The sequence below is a fragment of the Thalassophryne amazonica genome, chromosome 16, assembly GCF_902500255.1.
Source record: "Thalassophryne amazonica chromosome 16, fThaAma1.1, whole genome shotgun sequence".
NCBI classification, from domain to species: Eukaryota; Metazoa; Chordata; class Actinopteri; order Batrachoidiformes; family Batrachoididae; genus Thalassophryne; species Thalassophryne amazonica.
In genome coordinates, this window is record NC_047118.1 from 31,220,249 (window position 1) to 31,240,613 (window position 20,365).

General features: G+C 41.0%; 1 protein-coding gene across 1 annotated transcript; it reads left to right on the forward strand.

The window, feature by feature from the left end:
- The first annotated feature begins 950 nt into the window (after window positions 1-950).
- Window positions 951-17,667, forward strand: dhrs7b (dehydrogenase/reductase (SDR family) member 7B). The gene is made up of 7 exons (XM_034190925.1): window positions 951-1,082; window positions 7,001-7,167; window positions 8,101-8,219; window positions 8,512-8,722; window positions 16,700-16,792; window positions 16,875-17,027; window positions 17,141-17,667. Exons 2-7 carry the CDS (start codon window positions 7,014-7,016, stop codon window positions 17,344-17,346), a joined length of 936 nt encoding a protein of 311 aa, XP_034046816.1. The 5' UTR covers window positions 951-1,082; window positions 7,001-7,013; the 3' UTR covers window positions 17,347-17,667.
- The last annotated feature ends 2,698 nt before the right edge of the window (window positions 17,668-20,365 follow it).

Below are 20,365 nucleotides of genomic sequence, written 5' to 3' on the forward strand. Positions count from 1 at the left end.
CTTTTTGTAAGAAACAAGTAATTGCTAATTAACTGGCATTAGTAAAAACTTCAAGAATACACTTGACATCCATATTGTTTCTTTTATAAAAAATATTTTTTTAATGACAACTATGTCATGTACATTCTTGAAAATGTCTATTGAAGATAACATAGCAAATGTTAATTTTTTTCTGCAAATTATATTGCAGTGCATGGCAGAAACAAGAGCTAATTCTTGGTCCTCCTGGCCTGTTTGATGGGATCTGACGTGACAAGAAAAACTATCCAGCCTGTAACAAGTAGTATTTTTATGGCTTGCAATACTGAGTTCAAGTGCTAACACGGGTCAACTTGTTTTGGAAATTGGAACCTGGAGCTCCCCCAGCCAACAATATTAAAATATAGATTCCAGTCCCACAGCAGCTGTTCCATTGTGACTGTACCAGGCACTGGATAACTGGGTTCTAAACTGTTGGAACAAATTTGGTTGTAGCCTCAATGATTTTCTTTTGTAATTAGACATTAAAGAATTACATGGAAATGAATAGTCAATAAAAACAAAGTAATCAATATTGATAAATAAGTTATTATGCAACGATACCTTTTGATATGTTGTAGGAACTGGTGCTGGTTACTGTAAAGTCAATGCCACTGGATTTAAAGATGCAGTGTTAGGCTCCAGAAACCTGTGAGGACCACAATTTTGGTATTCAAGCCCACAGTTTAGGCAGTCATAATAGTCCATCTGTTCTGTGACTGAATGTTGTGGATTACAAACAGCAAAAATGGTGACAATTTTCACGTTAAACAGGGGTCAAAGTTGCTCCGTGATCCGTTAGATCACAAATACAGATGAATAAAAGTTCACGTTTGCTTATTCCTGCTGCATCAAAATCCAGATTTGGCAAAGATTGCTGTTCCTAAACACAGCAACGTGTGCGGGTCTTCTCGCAAGAACTACATCTCCCACAATTCCTAGCGAAGACTACAACCGGTGGTCCGGGAGGAAAAAACGGTCTGTCACTCCGGTTAACACACTTTCTTCTGTATCGCCGATACCAACTGACTGCAACAGCAGCCGTTCACGTCACTTTATCTCAAGTAAGAGAGATATGAGTTTATTTAGCATTAGTGTGTTGTGACTGGGTTTTCTACGCTGTGGGAGCTAGCTAGCTAGCGTTAGCATTTCTATGCCTTGCTTTCCACGAAAGGCAGTTAAACACAACACGTCCATCACTACACGAGGTAGCTGATGGCACTAATAATCTGGTTTGAGCATTAATTAGTAAACATTAAGATAACCACTTACTATGCAAAGTACTCCAAACATATTTAGGTGATTAAATGTGGGCTGTTATGTGTTTTTAATTGTTTTGAAATAAGTTTACATTTTGGCTACCAAAAATGAAGCTTGGCCATCAATTTAAAGATTTGGTGGCCTGTGGGGGTCAGTGTTTAAAATACCCGTGTCTGTCCTTGCCCTGCAAATTTACCAACTAAAATATATGTTTGCATTTCACAACCATTTTCATTAGAGCATGATTTTTACAATTAACAAAGTTTAAGCAATGCTTAAATTCACTACAATTCTCAAAACGTGAAGAAATGTGTTTGGGTTTTGACTACAAAGTCCGTAATCCAGAGGTACTTGAAGTAATTAGCTAACACCAGTTTAAAAACGGTCTAAACCAGTTTGTCAGCGGTTTACTGATTACATTCGGTTCAGAGCAGGCATCAGGGGCCTGTACTACGAAGCGGGGTTACTGGCTTATCAGGGTAACTTCGCGAGTAAGTTGATGACGTGGAGTAACTTCTCCGTTAACCCGTACTACGAAAAGGTGGATAGGTTTTGATCGAGGTATGCTAACCACTCCCTTTATAAGTACCGCCTATCCACCTTCAATCACTCCGAAGACAATGCCGTCCTACCTAGATGATCCGTTTGATATTGGGGCACAAATTGTGAGGGGCTCTCTTTGCAGGGCGAGGGTTTTTAAAGACCGCCAGAATCCGCTGACATACCCGGACGATATTCTCCATGAAAGATATAGATTCTCAGCCGAGGAAATTCGTTATCTTTGTCAGCTGATCGGGCCAGATGTCTGTAACATCACCCATCGTAGCAATGCCCTGACGATCGAGCAGATAATGTGCCTTGCGCTTAGATATTTTGCCAGTGGACAATTTATGTATTCCATCGGTGATGCTGAACATCTGAGCAAGAATACTGTATGTTGTATGATTCGCAAGGTAGTACTTGTTCTATCTAAACTGTTGGATGCATTTGTCGTTTTCCCTGGCCATTTATCCGCAGTGCAAATCAAAGAAGGGTTTTATGCAACGCGGGTAATTACCAATATCAAAATAGGTCTAATGCATGTCCATTAATTAGGCGAAGTGGGGCTTATCGATAACAATTTCTCCTAGGTTTCCCAAGAGTAATAGGAGCCATTGATTGCACGCAAATCCCAATCAGTGCACCCCTGGGAGAGCACGAGGGCGATTATGTCAGTCACAAATCTTTTCACAGTATCAATGTGCAGGTATAGCCATTCTATTCGGCCTATTTCATATACCCATTATAGTGTAGTCCACTCTAAGCTCACCTTCTTTTCACTTATTTCAGCCACATAAGGGTTGCTTTGGTTTGGGTGATTTTTCTAAATATTCTAATATACAGTTACTATAATTACATATTTCACATTCTTTTTCTCCCCACATGGGGCTGTCCTGTTGGATAACCTTCATGCCAAAGTGATATATATGTAACTATGTTAACAGAATGACCATTAATGGCTTTAAATCCTTAGATAGGTAGCCTATTTAGGAAACATTAAATTAACATTAACATCTATTAGTAGGCCTATGCCCACTTCTGAATCGTGTTGCATCTGGGCGTAATTAATGAAAGAAGGTCATTATTTTACACATATCAGACATTCCACAGGTTAATCATCTGTAACAGATTTGGAGAACAACTGAATTGTACTTACGCATTTACCTGATCAGCAATACGTTGCCAACAAGCCTGTCTTGCTTTATTGGCAGACGATGTTTTCGATTTCCCCCTTAACGTTAATTTAAATTCCTCGTAGCTCCGCATAATAATCGTGCATTCTTCTTCGGTAAAGTAAGGTGCCCGCACCATCATTGAAAAATGGTGACGTGCACTGCAACCTGCCCCTTTTATGTGAACGTGCACAAATTCCAATTAGGTTAACACAGGTTCAACAAATCAACATCTTAATCAGCGTCGTAGTACCGATTAACACCACTTGAGAACACCAGGTTTTGTCAACCCCGGTTTAAGAAGTTAACCCTGGGTTACATCTGAGTAAGTTAACCCCGCTTCATAGTACAGGCCCCAGGTCTTGAAATTTAAAACTGGTTTAAAGTTGCTTTAAAGCACCTCAGATCTGTGTTTGGTAGAATGGTTTAAATCGGTTCCCAAAGTGGGTGGAGGTATTTCAAGAAAGACATGGAAAGACACATGAATTTCATTTGTCACAAAGAAATGATTTGTTGCTGTCGATCATCATGGCAATTATTCGGTGGAGAGGAAGATCGTGTCTTGATCGATTCCTGGAAGCAGTGTTGCCAGATAGGAAATATGCAACTATCGTACCAAAACCTCACAGTTATATTTTGGGAGAAATTATCGTACACAAACAAAATGCATACAACGTAGCTATTTTAGTGTTTTTTTTTCATTTCCAAAGACTTTTATGTCACATTTTTAAACAGTAATTCACAATATCCCTATAGTAATGGGGAAACTATGGCACAAAAAGAACGCAAATGCACTACCAGACTAGAAAGATTTTTTTTTTCTGTGAAGGGACACAAACGTGTTAATTACCAGACTAGAAAGAGTCGAATGTGTGTAGTGATGGTGACGGGGGTGGGCTAAGCCACATATGTGCGCATGTGCAGCCAAAACAGTCTACATTACAGGTCAGTTGTCTCGGGCCCAGGGAGGGAGGGGCAGGGCCGAGAATTGTGAACTCATTACTTTGTATGGAGAGGGGGTGGGCTTTCAAATGACTTTGTCCCGGGCCAGCCAAAGCTAGCAGCAGCAGATGCCGCCTGAGTGCAACGCCTGCGAAATGATTCTTGAATGTCAGAGAGAGATGCATGTTTGGGCAACCAACTGAAATTATTGTACATTTTGGATTTTTTCCCATTATTGATCGTACATCGTACAGAGGGCAAAACTATCGTACAAATACAATAATTATCATACATCTGGCAACACTGCCTGGAAGGGTTAGGATGGACCCAGAGGTAATCTTTATTTTTTTATTTATCCTTTATTTATACAGGCAGTCCCTTGAGACTCAGTGCCTCATTTGCAAGAGAGACCTTTGTCACATATACAAATTACAACATTTCCAAAAAAAAAAGTAATTATAACAACATTGGATAAAATATCACAAATACAACAGCATTAAATAAAATATCTAACTAAAACAACAGTTTCCCATAGACACATTCTCTAATTGTTTTAATAAAACTCTAAATTCACTGAATCTACATTCAGGGTTGATCTAAAGACACCTCTGCATGGTTTTGTTTAATGTGGGAATGCCATTGCACCCTAACACACCGTCCTTAACCAATCCTTAACTTGGGCCAGTGGCTGGGAAACCCTAAATGATCAGGATCTGGGGACCTGCTGCAACTTTTCATTCTTCTTCACCTGTTGGGTGGCAAGCCATCACCTCCTCTGACTGATCCGCTCTTGAGGACTTCTTGTTTCACCAGAGCCCTGTTAGCAGCCTTGTGTTCAGGAATCCTGTTGGACCTTCATCGCTACTGCAGGGGCCACGGGGCACACAGGGTCCCCTCCGTATTTTACCCCAACAGGCAATCCCTTACTTGATCTATTACCTGGGTGTCAGGGCAAGGACAAGAGGTTGGATTTTGACACCCTTTGCTGCTGCAGGATTTATTTATTTATTTATTAAATGTATAGTTCAACTACAACTACTTTTTTGTTGTTGTTTTATTTTGTAGTTTGCATTTTTGCAGGTTTTGAACAACTTTTGGGGTAGAAACTAGCAGCTGTCTGGCCACGGTGATGATAAATGATCATGCTTGAGCACTGCTAGCAGAACATAGACAAATTTGTGAGGAAAAAAGTAAATCCAAATACATGATGCATAACAGTTTTATTAATCTGACTTGAAAGATGATTTGTCCTTTTATTTAGTTCAATAAGAAGTTGTAGTTTTGTATACATTATAATGCTTAAAAGAAATTCCAGTGGTGATTGGAATTGGATCTTCAGACAGCACAAAATCCCAGTTTACTTTAAACCGGTTAACACCTTGAGACAGAAATTAGTTCACCCTAAGGACAGGATCCCTAGTTACAAACAGAGCAATGTAGTGTATTCTATCAGATGTCAGGAAAACTGTAACGACTAAGCAACCTTTACACAAAACGCTATACCAGCACCGCAGAGAGGGCGCCAGTGGACCTCAGTCTGCAGTTCATCTCCACCTTAAAGACACTAACCACACGTTTGAGGACAAGGAAGTTAAAATATTAGCCAGAGAGAAGAAATGGTTTGAGAGAGGGGTCAAGGAGGCATTCTTTGTGAAACGTTTGAAACCCAGAATTAACCGGGGAGAGGGTCTGAGACACGCTTTATCCCCTGTTTACAATGGGGTACTCAGGTCAAAGCAGTTTCAGTCTTTTGTTCATGGTAATGAGTCATTCACGTCAGCAGAGTCGTCAAGGGAGCCATCAGGAGAGGGTCCATCCCATCATTAGGAGGGACAACTGCCCTGTCATTAGGAGGGTGCTAACTAGAGCACAATAGGTGCTAATTAGAGCTATTGTTTAGTCACTAGCCTATAGCAGTCTGCCTCTCGGTAGGAGGGGTCTGGTTAGGTTTAAAACTCCAGCTTTTGTGACTTCTGATTATTCTTCTCTACAAGAGTCAAGACAGAAGTCAGACCACCAGAGCAAGAATTTTAGCTGAGGAAGCTTCTGCGATTTGAAGTGAAACGTCCTCGCGTCAAGCAACCCAGTCCATTCGTAGATTCAAGCTTCTCTACTCTGGTGATTGGAAGTAAAATAAATGCACTGACTATCTTATAGTAGGAAAAAAACTTTTAATCCTAAAACATAAAAGAAGAAAAAATATATTAGGTCAACTTTTTCCAAAAACAAATCTCGTGTGTGAGGTTTACCAAAATGGCAAATATTCACAGTTTTGTACTTACCTTTCTCACTTATATATATATATATATATATATATATATATATATATATATATATATATATATATAATGTGTGTGTATTTGCTACTATGTACTTCTAATTTTTTTTTTACTTACTCGTGTGCTTTGTGCATACCTTTTTTATCCTGTTAAATTTTGTTTATTTTCTTTTTCTTCCCTAGACCTTGTAAGTCTGCAGGTTGTTTATTCATAGGTTTGTGGTGGACATTCAACACGTAATGGACATTGTGAACATAATTCTTACAGGCGACGACACTTTGTATGGTGAATAGTGTCCACAATTTCGATTACCTGTTGAATGTCCACCACTGTTTGCGCTGAAAAGGCTTGCGCATTACTTTTCGTTGTACTTGTTACAATGATAATAAAGAATCTGTAATCTGTGTCTGCGTGTGCGGGATTGTCATGCTGGCTGTTTGTATTATGCTTTGGGAAAAGGGACGGACTTAATGTGGTACAGTCTGTGGACATAAACAAAGGTCACACTGCACCTTGATGAAAATGACTTTTAACACTTTTATTTCAGTACATACCACAACCATTTTCATTGATCCACGTTTCACTAATTTTCCTTTCCCCAATAAAGATAAGGTCAACCTATTTATTCTGAAGGAAATTAAATATTAAAAATGTGCAAAATAAAGACAAATTCCTTTTATAGAAAATAACATAAAAAAAACCTTACAGTCTCACAATTTATCTGACTGTGTAGAAATTCTGAATCAACTCTGAAACACACCCCCAAATGCATAATGTTGTCATCTGCAGTTAACAGTCAGCCATGGATCATCTGATGGGAGGAGGAATGCAGACACTGGTTTTGGTAGGTGTTGGAGCCTTACTTCTGTATCGGATAGTTGTCCGCCTCAGACCGGGTTCTGCTCTACAGGATGCTGTTGTGGTCATCACAGGAGCCAGCTCTGGACTAGGGAAAGGTCAGCCTCCAGCGCATGTATTTATTTGTTTTTCTGATCTCCTGTCTCATTAGTAATTTAACATTAAAGGTGTTCATACACCTTTTTTTGTAAACTAACATAGGTCACCGTGTGTCTTAAAAACAGACAGTAATCTCTGCTGTTAAATTATCTCATAATACTGAGGAGACTACGCCTGCTGGCTGTGAGCGCAGCATGCATTCTCAGCAATGGCAATTGCTGTCTAAAGTAAAATAATAATAGCTTAAAAATCTACTTTATTCACTTACCTCTGTGACATGGACAAACTGGATGTTTTATCTTTAACACGAGAGAAAGATGGTCAACAAGAGATGAACTATTTTGGTGCAGAAACACTTGGCGATATACTGGGTAAACATGAATAATTTGTCAGAGAGAAATTAAGTTGACTTTTTAAGTGAACATCAGAACCAGAGCTTCTTGTTAACACAGAAAAATGACTGCATCTCGGATCACCTACCGTCTGCCACTGCAGATGACAGTTATTCTGCTATAATGACCGGAATGACGAGTTTTCTCCAGTCAACATGTGAATGCAGCATAAGGAGCGACCTGTTTCTGTGCCTTTTGCTTTAAATGGAAAAGAGCTGTTGCTGTCAGCATCTCATTTGTCTTTAGCGCTGATGGGTCATCTGTTTGTCTCCTGCAGACAGTGTAGGCGTGTCTCAGTGTGTACAGGCCTGGTTATTGGGTGTCTCATACACATCAAGCTCTGTTAATGTATGTCAGAGTCATTTTAAAAGGCGTTTCAGTTCTGTATTTTATTCATGGAATTGTGGGTATCTGGGTTGATTTTAAAAAAATCCTTTAAGCAACTAGTTGCAGTGTGTCAGTGTTGGATGTGTGAGTGCTAACAAACTGTGCATGATGTGGTATTCTGCCTGGCTAATAAGTGACTTTGATATTTTGCAGAGTGTGCACGGGTTTTCCATGCAGCAGGTGCACGGCTTGTGCTATGTGGACGAGACACAGCACGCCTGCAACATGTGGTCCAGGAGCTCGCTGCAAGTTCACCGGACCCACACCGCCATGTGTGATCACAAATTCACACACGCACACAACCAAAGAACAAAACAGATGCAGTCAATCTGATCGTTTCGATTTTAATCTTTTGGCGTGTCTATTTGCACTTTACAGGAGAGGTTTATACTTTTTTTTTTGGACCCTATCATTGTTTTTCTATGGGGGGAAAAAAAAACACTTTTTCATCCTTCTCATCGTAATGAGTTGTAGAATTATTAGAAATTGCTTGAGCTGAGCTTTAAACCAGCGACTTTGTCACGTAATTTCAGTGGCAGTTTTTGTGTTGTGCTGAACCACCAGACGCACACACCCAGAGTGGTCATCTTCGACCTGGCTGAGGCGCACACAGTGGATCGAGCTGCAGAGGATATCCTCAAGTGTTACGGACAGGTGGATGTCCTCATCAATAATGCTGGAATCAGTTACCGTGGCAACATCCTGGATACTCACCTTTCAGTTCAGCGGGCTGTCATGGAAACAAATTATTTTGGGCCAGTTGCTCTTACACAAGGTTTGTGATAAACATGTCTATAATGGGCAGCTTCCGTACATTCTGTCCTCCTAGAAAGTGACTGAGGAAGATTATGATATCAGAGAAAGGAGGGTGGCTAACTGCAGTATGTGTCACACCAGAATATTAGTCACATCTGTCCAAAAATCTGTCTTGTAATGCAATAAAGACACACATCCAAAACACATAAAAGGCGTGCAGGACCATAAAAAATTGTGCCAAAGATAAAAGTCTGACGAAGGGCAGGTCGCCCGAAACGTTGCATTTTGTTTAATAAAACTTTTTCTGTATTGGAGCACTGTGCCTGTGTGGCTCATTTGGTCTTTATCTTTGGCAAAAATCTGTCTTGACTAGGCATAGTGCATGTTAACAAGCACAAGCTAACAGGCTAATGAATGATGGAAGGCACAAAGAACTTGCGTAAACAGTCGCTATTGAACAGACAAAAACATCAAAGAGCTAATCGTGTAAAGAAAAGGAATTTTTTAAATTATTGTACATTTTTAAAACATTATAATTAGCCTTACCTTAGCCTAGCAGTTCTCCTTCGTTGCAGATCCTCTACTTGTGTTATGGTGGTTGGCATCCATTTTAAAGGTGCATAAGCTCCATCTTCCGCTTCGTAGTGTGGATCAGATAGTATCTCACTCAGATCAGTAGCACTTTTAAGTTTTCACATGTGTAGATGATCTTCTGGCTGGTCACGATAATGCAATATATATTTTTTTGCACAAGTCACTTTGAAATAGACACTTTACTTTAGTTGCACAGAAGACGGGAGGTGATGGTCTAGTGGTTAAGGCATTGGGCTTCAGACCAGAAGATCCTCTGTTCAAATCCCAGCCTGACTGGAAAATCACTAAGGGCCCTTGGGCAAGGTCTTTAATCCCCTAGTTGCTCCCGGTGTGTAGTGAGCGACTTGTATGGCAGCACCATCACATCGGGGTGAATGTGAGACTTTATTTGTAAAGATATTTGAACATCTGATGCAGATGGAAAAGCGCTATATAAATGCAGTCCATTTACCATTTAAGACAAGGTGCGGCTATGGATGTAATGTGACAGCTGGATTCAAGACACACGTTCATTTAGATATGATGCCATATGGAAAAAAAGGTCCTGTTTGTGACTGTTGTGTTGCCCACTGATTATGGTCTTATTTTGCACAGTTGTTCACCAGACTCTAATTGGTGTAATACCAATATACTTGTGTGTTTTCTAAGACATTTTCCTACCACAAATAATTTGAGAGTAAACTGCTTTTTGTTTCCAATGAACAGATGAAAATGTTATTGTGGAGATAATCATGTGCACGTTTGCCTCACTAAATGTAAATAAAGTTTTTAAACTACTATACATTTGAAAACAATTATACAGTTATACCCTCGTCACACATAGCCAGAATCACGCAGACAAGTGTCAGAATGACGAATCGGCGCACATCCGGAAAGTGTCAGGTTTTAGTTCCAAAACGTTCTGACAGCCATCTGCGAGAGTCCACACAGTTGGTCAAAATCGGACGGCGGCCCCAAGTGTGATGCACATGTTTAAAACGCTCCGGACACTGTCGAGATGGGACACTTATCCGACGGTGGTCCATGTGCAATCTGAGGACCATCTGACCGCAATTTACATACGATTCTGATGGCAGCAAAACAGGATTCAAAATTATATGAGCGCATACGAGGGAACCTCAAGATGGATCTGGCACAGCAAAACCTGCTGGTATGACCTGCACATGCCATGTATAATAACATCCCCACCTCCCCCCGAAGTGCAAAGGAACTATTGAATTGTATGTGGCACGCTTCATCATGATAATAATTATGAATTATTATCATGTAAATTGAATGTGAACAGTGGCTGTCAAACCGAAAGCACCACTGTGCGCACGTCACTACAAGTCATAGACCTTACAGTACAGATATTTGTCCATTCTTTCCCATGGGCAATGTAAATAATGTGATCTGTTATCTCCATAATAACTGTCTATAACACGGACAGCTGCGCCTCTCTGTGGTGTGCAGTAACGTGTCATTGCATGTGTCAGGCTCGGAGCTGAACAATCTCACCTTGTAATAAATGATCACCTTCAAACTCTGTTGGAGATATGACATGGAACTGTTGTGCCAGGCCGTGACAGCATGAATAAACATGAATCTCACCTCCAACAGCGGTTTAGCAGTGTATCACAGCCCGGATGTGGAGCCGAGACCGCAGCCTGTGGTTAAAATCCTCTCATCCAAAGTAAAAAAAAATATATACCATGTCATCAGTGGTGGGCACAGTTCTGCTAATCCGCTAACCGCTAATTATCGAAGCTAATGTTTTCGTTGTTGGATTAGCTTTTCAGATAATTTTGAAAACCATCAGTGGACTAATTATCTTCCGATAACTTTTGGTCCGATAATTTTTAGACCGCTAACATTTATAAAGTCTGACATCAAAGATTTGAGTGTAGAAGATGGGCAGTTCTGTCCTCTGTAAACAGAGGAGAGCTAGTTTCAGAAGAAACTGCTCTATCCTCTGCAGAGAAAGAAGAACTCACAGGGAAGAAAAAAAACAACAATTTTTTTTACCCCATACTGATATGCTGGCAATATCACCCAAGTCACCCAGAGGCATACAGTTTTAACTTGTAGTTAAAATTTTAGCCAAACTAATTTCGAACAAATTATTTAAATTAATGTCACGTCTGAAGTTTTATAAAGTGAAAATATCAGATATGTTTTAGTTTAAAGTAATGCACTAATTTTGAAGGTTTTAGTGTGGACATGCTGTGCCCAGTGTATTATGGGTAATCTCAGTACATTCACGACAGGAGAAATGCATTTGAGACACTCTGATCAGGCTCCACCCGGACAACACCATTAAACCCTTTCTATATTGTGCCTAAAATTCTCTTGAATATATTCTCTGTGTTTATAAATGTTGTTATTGTGTTTGTTTTATGTAAAAATGCCAGAAGAAGCTCAGGTTGCTTCTACATTATTTTAAATGGAAATCATTCAAAGTAATGGAGAGTGTGGTAGAGAGGTGAAGAAGAGAGTGCAGGCAGGGTGGAGTGGGTGGAGAAAGGTGGCAGGAGTGATTTGTGACCGAAGAATATCAGCAAGAGTGAAGGGGAAAGTTTACAAAACAGTAGTGAGACCAGCTATGTTGTATGGTTTAGAGACAGTGGCACTAACAAAAAGACAGGAGCCAGAGCTGGAGGTGGTAGAGCTGAAGATGTTGAGATTCTCTTTGGGAGTGACAAGAATGGGCAAGATTAGGAATGAACATATCAGAGGGAAAGCTCAGATGGGACGGTTTGGAGACAAAGTCAGAGAGGTGAGATTGAGATGGTTTGGACATGTGCAGAGGAGGGACCCAGTGTATATAGGGAGAAGGATGCTGAGGATGGAGCCACCAGGCAGGAGGAGAAGAGGGAGACCAAAGAGGAGGTTCATGGATGTGCTGAGAGAGGACATGCAGGTGGTTGGTGTGACAGAGGAAGATACAGAGGACAGGGTGAGATGGAAACGATTGATCTGCTGTGGCGACCCCTAACGGGAACAGCCGAAAGACAAAGAAGAAGAATTGTGAGCTGCAGTTGTTTCCTTTTTGTTCTTTAACGTCTTGCTTTTGTCAAACACTGTTTGTCCTCTTTGTTCCAGAGTAATATATATAAGGTCTGAAATTCGGTTTGCATTTATTAAATTCCACGCATCTGAAACGTAGCAGACACGGATGGATTATTTATTTGGAATACTTGTTTTAGCAAGTTTTCAGGGTCTCTACTGCCATCTACTGGCCAGTAGTGTTCATGGCAGTATTCACCCTAAGTACTGAGCATCTGGGCACCAGTAGATGACATTGTTCTATTTATTTTGACGCCGGTTATATCAGATGGTTGTCTAATTACAACTTGGCTTTGTTTTGCAAACGCCCTTTTTTTTTAACAAATAAAAAAATGTCATATTTTACAAAAGCACATTTATATGTAAACACCAACACATACGTCACATTAATGTGTTGGGTTTACATAGAATGAATGAGTCAACCAATCATTGTTAGCAGAGGCACATTTTACCCGTAATCCCTTTGGCATCTGTCTGTGTTTGTTACAGAACTTCAGAATTAGTGCATTATTTAAAATTAAAAGATATATGTTATACACTCAACAAAAATATAAATGCAACACTTTTGGTTTTGCTCCCATTTTGTATGAGATGAACTCAAAGATCTAAAACTTTTTCCACATACACAATATCACCATTTCCCTCAAATATTGTTCACAAACCAGTCTAAATCTGTGATAGTGAGCACTTCTCCTTTGCTGAGATAATCCATCCCACCTCACAGGTGTGCCATACCTAGATGCTGATTAGACACCATGATTAGTGCACAGGTGTGCCTTAGACTGCCCACAATAAAAGGCCACTCTGAAAGGTGCAGTTTTATCACACAGCACAATGCCACAGATGTCGCAAGATTTGAGGGAGCGTGCAATTGGCATGCTGACAGCAGGAATGTCAACCAGAGCTGTTGCTCGTGTATTGAATGTTCATGTCGCTACCATAAGCCATCTCCAAAGGCGTTTCAGAGAATTTGGCAGTACATCCAACCAGCCTCACAACCGCAGACCACGTGTAACCACACCAGCCCAGGACCTCTACATCCAGCATGTTCACCTCCAAGATCGTCTGAGACCAGCCACTCGGACAGCTGCTGGAACAATCGGTTTGCATAACCAAAGAATTTCTGCACAAACTGTCAGAAACCGTCTCAGGGAAGCTCATCTGCATGCTCGTCGTCCTCATCGGGGTCTCGACCTGACTCCAGTTCGTTGTCGTAACTGACTTGAGTGGGCAAATGCTCACATTCGCTGGTGTTTGGCACATTGGAGAGGTGTTCTCTTCACGGATGATGCGAAGGAGATGTTTTGCACTGCATGAGGCAAATGGTGGTCACACCAGATACTGACTGGTATCCCCCCCAAATAAAACAAAACTGCACCTTGCAGAGTGGCCTTTTATTGTGGGCAGTCTAAGGCACACCTGTGCACTAATCATGGTGTCTAATCAGCATCCTGGTATGGCACACCTGTGAGGTGGGATGGATTATCTCAGCAAAGGAGAAGTACTCACTATCACAGATTTAGACTGGTTTGTGAACAATATTTGAGGGAAATGGTGATATTGTGTATGTGGAAAAAGTTTTAGATCTTTGAGTTCATCTCATACAAAATGGGAGCAAAACCAAAAGTGTTGCGTTTATATTTTTGTTGAGTATATTTTAACTTTGTACAAATGACAGAATTGATATCAATGGAGTTATTCTATCTGTATTAATTTTATTTATAAATCAAAACCATAAGTCAGCACTGCTTTATTTTCCATGACCTCCACCTCATGGCAACACTGTTACTGAGTGTTGCGGCTCCTCTCAACTGCTTCGCTGCTGAAAGCTATGTAGTAAACAGGAGCTTCCAGTAGGGGGCAGGGCGCTCAAAGACAGAAGTGCTGACTCATTGTTTGAGTCTGTGGTTGCCTTTGATGCTACCAGAAGCGATTGTGATGTTAAAACTCAAAATCAGCTTGTTAGTAGTTGCAAGTGTACCAGAGACAATACTTCAGGGCCTTGAAATAGTACGTGCATGTGCTAGTTTGTGCACGTATTATTCGAGCGGTGCACGTAATTTTATACTGCACTTGCACAGCAAGTAACTTTATCCAAGTTTTATCAACTATAAGCACTAGTAGAATGAACTAATAAAGGAATAAATAAGGAAAAAAACAATTTCCAGTGTGTTGTCTTCATCTTCCCTGTGTTTTATGACTCTCACACATGGAGCGAGTTGCTGTGATGATTCGTTCACGCGCGCACGTGAACAAAAAAACAAAACTTTCTGGCTGCAGGCAGTAGTTCCTCACTTTCCGCTCAAACTCTCTCATCACTGTGTTAAAAAAGGACATAATTCCTGCTCACAGACTGATTGCCAGAGACAGGACATGTCCACATGAAGTATAACTCCAGACATCTCCACATTTACTCATGGATGGTTCGTTCGCGCGGACGCACGCGCGCATCTCGCAGTCACAGGAGGAAAGATAAACTATAACAGAACTCAGAGCACAGACCTGCAGCTCAGCACAAGAACAAATATAAACTAGAAGAGAAATCAGAGTGCACAGTCTGGCTGCAGCCAAACTGTGCACTCTTGATTTCTCTGTGCAGAGAACCTGCAGGCTGCGTTCTCACCTCCCTGCTGTAACTTGAAGTGGGCCCGGTGTGAAAGTGACTTTTGGTTGTGCATGTAACTTTTTTTTGGTGCAAGTAATTTTTTGTTACTATCACCAGTGCCTAGTAAGTTAAAAATGTATTTCAACCCCGATACTGAAAGTTATTGGTTAGCTGTAGCTTCTGATAAATTTTTGGGTGGTTTATCGGTTTAGCTTTATAAAAGATAACTTTTCAGTTAGCTGATTATCTGTTATCGAAGCTAACTTTTTAGTTAGCTGTGCCCACCACTGCATGTGATAATCCAACCATCATGGTGTCCAGAGTTGTGTTTTGCTGCTGAAGTGAGCAAAAAAGAAATTAATGTTCACTGGAAAGGCTTCATCTGACACATGGGACAGCATGGCCCACTGCCAGCAAACTAAGCGAAGCTATCCAGTGGCATTAAGTGCGCACACGTGCGCGATTAGTGGCTCATGCAGCTTTATGCATACACACGCACAGACACACAGCTGAGTACTAATTGTAGCCCCACACGTGCGCGTAAGGAACACAGTGCTCCCTCCCACTCTCGTCCCATGTTTGCCATCCAGACACTTGGACATCGGGCAGACTTCAGCGCCTTTTGTGGTTGTCTGACAGCAGTGTGTGTCATCTACCTGTTGTCTCCATGCGCTTTGAATGCCATCATACAGGTGTGGACGAGGTAATCCGGATGCGTGCTGACACTGCTGACCATGCCTCTTTTCCTCCGCGTCAGATTAGGGCAATATTTGCTGTGTCAGGCATGGTTCCTGCACTTTTTTGCTATGTGTGACGGGCTTTAGCCTTGTCTTAGCATAGCCAAACTCCACTGTTGCAGTTCCAGCTCTCCCACAGCTTGCAAACATGTTGGGTGCCAAGTAGTATGAAGGTTATTCCCTGTCTTTATTCAAGAGTGTGCACTTTCAGTTTGAGAGCATGACTTGTTAATTTTACTGATTCTGTTAGTCCCACCACGTCCTCCCCATTCAGGTCTTCTTTCTCTTCTTGTTTTATCGTGGTTGGCATCCAGTTTAATGGTCTGTCACTTCCACCTGCTCCAGGGTGTGGATCAGACAGCATCTCATTCAGATCAGTCTACAGGACACGCTTTCAGTTGTCAAGCGTGTTGTTGTGTTGATGGTAATGCAGTATATTTTGACATATAAGTCAGAGGACCAGCCAAACAAGTAAGAAAAGTGTGACATAGTCCGGAAAATACGTTAAAGTAAATGAAACCAAGCACTCATGAACCAATTCAGAATTTCTGCTTGCAAAACATACTGCTTCATGTCAAGGAGTTTTTGGTGGCTGCTGTCCTCTGGCATGTTCTGACACATCGGAGCTGATCTGTTGCCTCAACAGAAAACGTCTCAGTTGAGTTCATTTTCTAAATAGCAGAGCATTGATTGATTTCATGTTATGCCCAAAACATGCCCATGACCACATTTAGTTTCCAAATGCTTGTGACTTTGAGCAGGATAACATAAAGATAACAATAGTGATGGGATTTTACTGTTGCGGTACTGCAGTTGGCCACTGTGTGAAATGTCTGAGTTTGCTATGCTGTCTGTGTCCAGTTCCCTGAATGCATCCACAGGCATAAACCTGCCAGACTAGAACATACCAACAAATGTTTGAGTCAAAACAGACAAAGCTGTTCGGCTGTCAGATTTTTTTTTTTTTAATTAAGTTTACAGGTGTTGTAATATTCTACCATTTTTCCATTTGCAGCTCTGCTCCCTTCCATGATTCACCAGCACAGTGGCCACATCGTGGCCATTAGCAGCGTCCAGGGCAAGATAGCCATCCCTTACAGATCAGCATGTGAGTTATGATTTAAAACACATATAAACAAAAGACCGTTTGAGTCTACCCGGCTGATTGAAGTCTGACTGACTGTGGACAGATGCTGCCTCCAAGCACGCCACCCAGGCCTACTTTGACTGCTTACGGGCAGAGATGGAGCGCTGTGGAATTCTAGTGACGGTAGTCAGTCCTGGTTACATTCGAACCAACCTGTCTGTCAACGCCGTCACAGGAGACGGCTCCAAGTATGGAGGTAAGTCGTAAAACGGAAGAAATTTGTGTCTGCATTGAAAGTTTCCTTTATTAATTTAATTGCAAAGGAGAACCTGCTGTGTAATGTTTCCTTTTTTGCAACATTGACCCAAGTTTTGGACAAGTCCACAGCAATGGGGCAGGAGCCCACAGATGTGGCTCGGGAGATTCTGAAAGCTGTCCAGCAGAGGAGCAAAGATATTGTTTTGGCAGGACCACTGCCCACCTTGGCCATTTACCTCCGCACGCTGTGGCCTGCCCTCTTCTTCAAACTAATGTCATCTCGTGCTCGCAAGGAGCAGAAACCTAAAACCGAATGAACTGTGTCTCAAGCACAACAGCGACAAAATGACCAATCGACCAGAACATACTCCATGTGGAGCCCAAATGGATATGAGAAGTGGATTCTTCAGATGCATTTTTGCCATATTTTGCTTGCCAGGAGGGTTAATACAATGTAATAGCAATCCAGAACCCTGTGGTTGGTCTAATAATTGGTGTTAATAGTTGTTGTTCCCCTCCGTTGTTTTCATCTCCCAAAGTAGCACATAACCAGGAATAACTTCTTCACTTCCCAAATGCCATTCGCAAGATTCGAACCTGCAATTTACAAAAGCTCTGATTAACAGACGGAAACTTTACCACTGCGCTACAAGTGCTGTCTTATAACAGGAGCGTAAAATGCTTAAAATGAACAAGGAGATAAATGTATTTTTTTTAAAAAGAGAAATTAGACTGAAAAGAAGAGGAAGTTTTCATCGTCTTTAATTACGGCGAAGAAAGATCCATCATAACTGACAAAACAGCATTTGTTATAGTGTATTTTTGGTGATGCATATGATACACATGCACGCCATGTGTGTTGCTTTTTGCAACACCACACTCATGGGGGCACTTAGACAAATTTCATTGCCAGCTCGACAGTGATCGCTTGCTCACTATTTTCATGCTGACAGCGTGAATGGCCACACATTTTCTATGTGTCAAGCGAGCAGTATTGGATGTTCGTGTGTGTCACCTGGAATTTGGCCGACACCTGCTGCGAGAGGGATCGAATAGGCTCTCACAGGGCACACTCTGTCATTCAGCCACTGGTGTGTGCAGATAGTTGTAGCAACAGGTGTAAGAGGCATTAGAGGTGGCTCCAATTTTATAACGAATGGCATGCAGTTCCTCCTTCGTGCGCTAGTCGGCTTCAATTGTGTTATGTGTGAAGGGGCTTTTACAAACGACCTGCGCCTTGTCAAGTTTCCCATCTTTTTAAAAAAAGCCAAATATCTCCAAATGCCTGATTTAAATGTTTTATGTGCGTCAAAAATATCTTCCGACTACTTGCAGCTGTTCTCGTTGTGGTATTAATGTGCTTTCTGGCTTCTGTCCATGTTCAAAACAAAACGTGGAGCAATGCGTCACGAGTTCACCTGTCAATTGAATGAATGCACACTGAATGAATCAATACACTCGCATTGTGCACGTTTATATCTAGATCCCGATTTATATCAGTTAATCTCCACATGCCTATTCGGGTAGTATCTCACTGGGCTGCAACTTTTAGCAAGTAGTATGAGACACACATTTGCAACAAAACAAACAAGTTAGCGACAACTTTGACGTGGAATCACACTGAAATTACATGGTCACGAACAAAGTGTTCAGGATGGCTGTGGGCTGCTATGATGCTGCTGCTATAAGAAAAGAGGCTGTGGAAATACTCTCATCTATAGCCACGTAAGAGAAAGCCCTATCATTAATAAATCAACAAACAGCTGAGCTAGCAGGGCAGATAAAATGCAGAAGAGAAAAGTGGATGTTTTGTGTGGTGACCGACCAAGTTCTAAAATGATAATGTGAATGACACCCCGCTGCATCTCAACAATACAGTATATACAACCCCTGGCAAAAATTATGGAATCACCGGCCTCGGAGGATGTTCATTCAGTTGTTTAATTTTGTAGAAAAAAAGCAGATCACAGACATGACACAAAACTAAAGTCATTTCAAATGGCAACTTTCTGGCTTTAAGAAACACTATAAGAAATCAAGAAAAAAGATTGTGGCAGTCAGTAACTGTTACTTTTTTAGACCAAGCAGAGGAAAAAAATATGGAATCACTCAATTCTGAGGAAAAAATTATGGAATCACCCTGTAAATTTTCATCCCCAAAACTAACACCTGCATCAAATCACATCTGCTCGTTGATATTGACCCTATGCCATGACATTGACCCTATGTGTCTTTTTGCAAGGAATGTTTTCACAGTTTTTGCTCTATGGCAAGATGCATTATCATCTTGAAAAATGATTTCATCATCCCCAAACATCCTTTCAATTGTCCAAAATATCAACGTAAACTTGTGCATTTATTGATGATGTAATGACAGCCATCTCCCCAGTGCCTTTACCTGACATGCAGCCCCATATCATCAATGACTGTGGAAATTTACATGTTCTCTTCAGGAAGTCATCTTTATAAATCCCATTGGAACGGCACCAAACAAAAGTTCCAGCATCATCACCTTGCCCAATGCAGATTCGAGATTCATCACTGAATATGACTTTCATCCAGTCATCCACAGTCCACGATTGCTTTTCCTTAGCCCATTGTAACCTTGTTTTTTTTCTGTTTAGGTGTTAATGATGGCTTTCGTTTAGCTTTTCTGTATGTAAATCCCATTTCCTTTAGGCGGTTTCTTACAGTTCGGTGACAGACGTTGACTCCAGTTTCCTCCCATTCGTTCCTCATTTGTTTTGTTGTGCATTTTTCGATTTTTGAGACATATTGCTTTAAGTTTTCTGTCTTGACGCTTTGATGTCTTCTTTGGTCTACCAGTATGTTTGCCTTTAACAACCTTCCCATTTTGTTTGCATTTGGTCCAGAGTTTAGACACAGCTGACTGAACAACCAACATCTTTTGCAACATTGCGTGATGATTTACCCTCTTTTAAGAGTTTGATAATACTCTCCTTTGTTTCAATTGACATATCTCATGTTGGAGCCATGATTCATGTCAGTCCACTTGGTGCAACAGCTCTCCAAGATGTGATCACTCCTTTTTAGACGCAGACTAACGAGCAGATCTGATTTGATGCAGGTGTTAGTTTTGGGGATGAAAATTTACAGGGTGATTCCATAATTTATTCCTCAGAATTGAGTGATTCCATTTTTTTTCCTCTGCTTGGTCTAAAAAAGTAACCGTTACTGACTGCCACAATCTTTTTTTCTTGATTTCTTATAGTGTTTCTTAAAGCCAGAAAGTTGCCATTTGAAATGACTTTAGTTTTGTGTCATGTCTGTGATCTGCTTTTTTCCTACAAAATTAAACAACTGAATGAACATCCT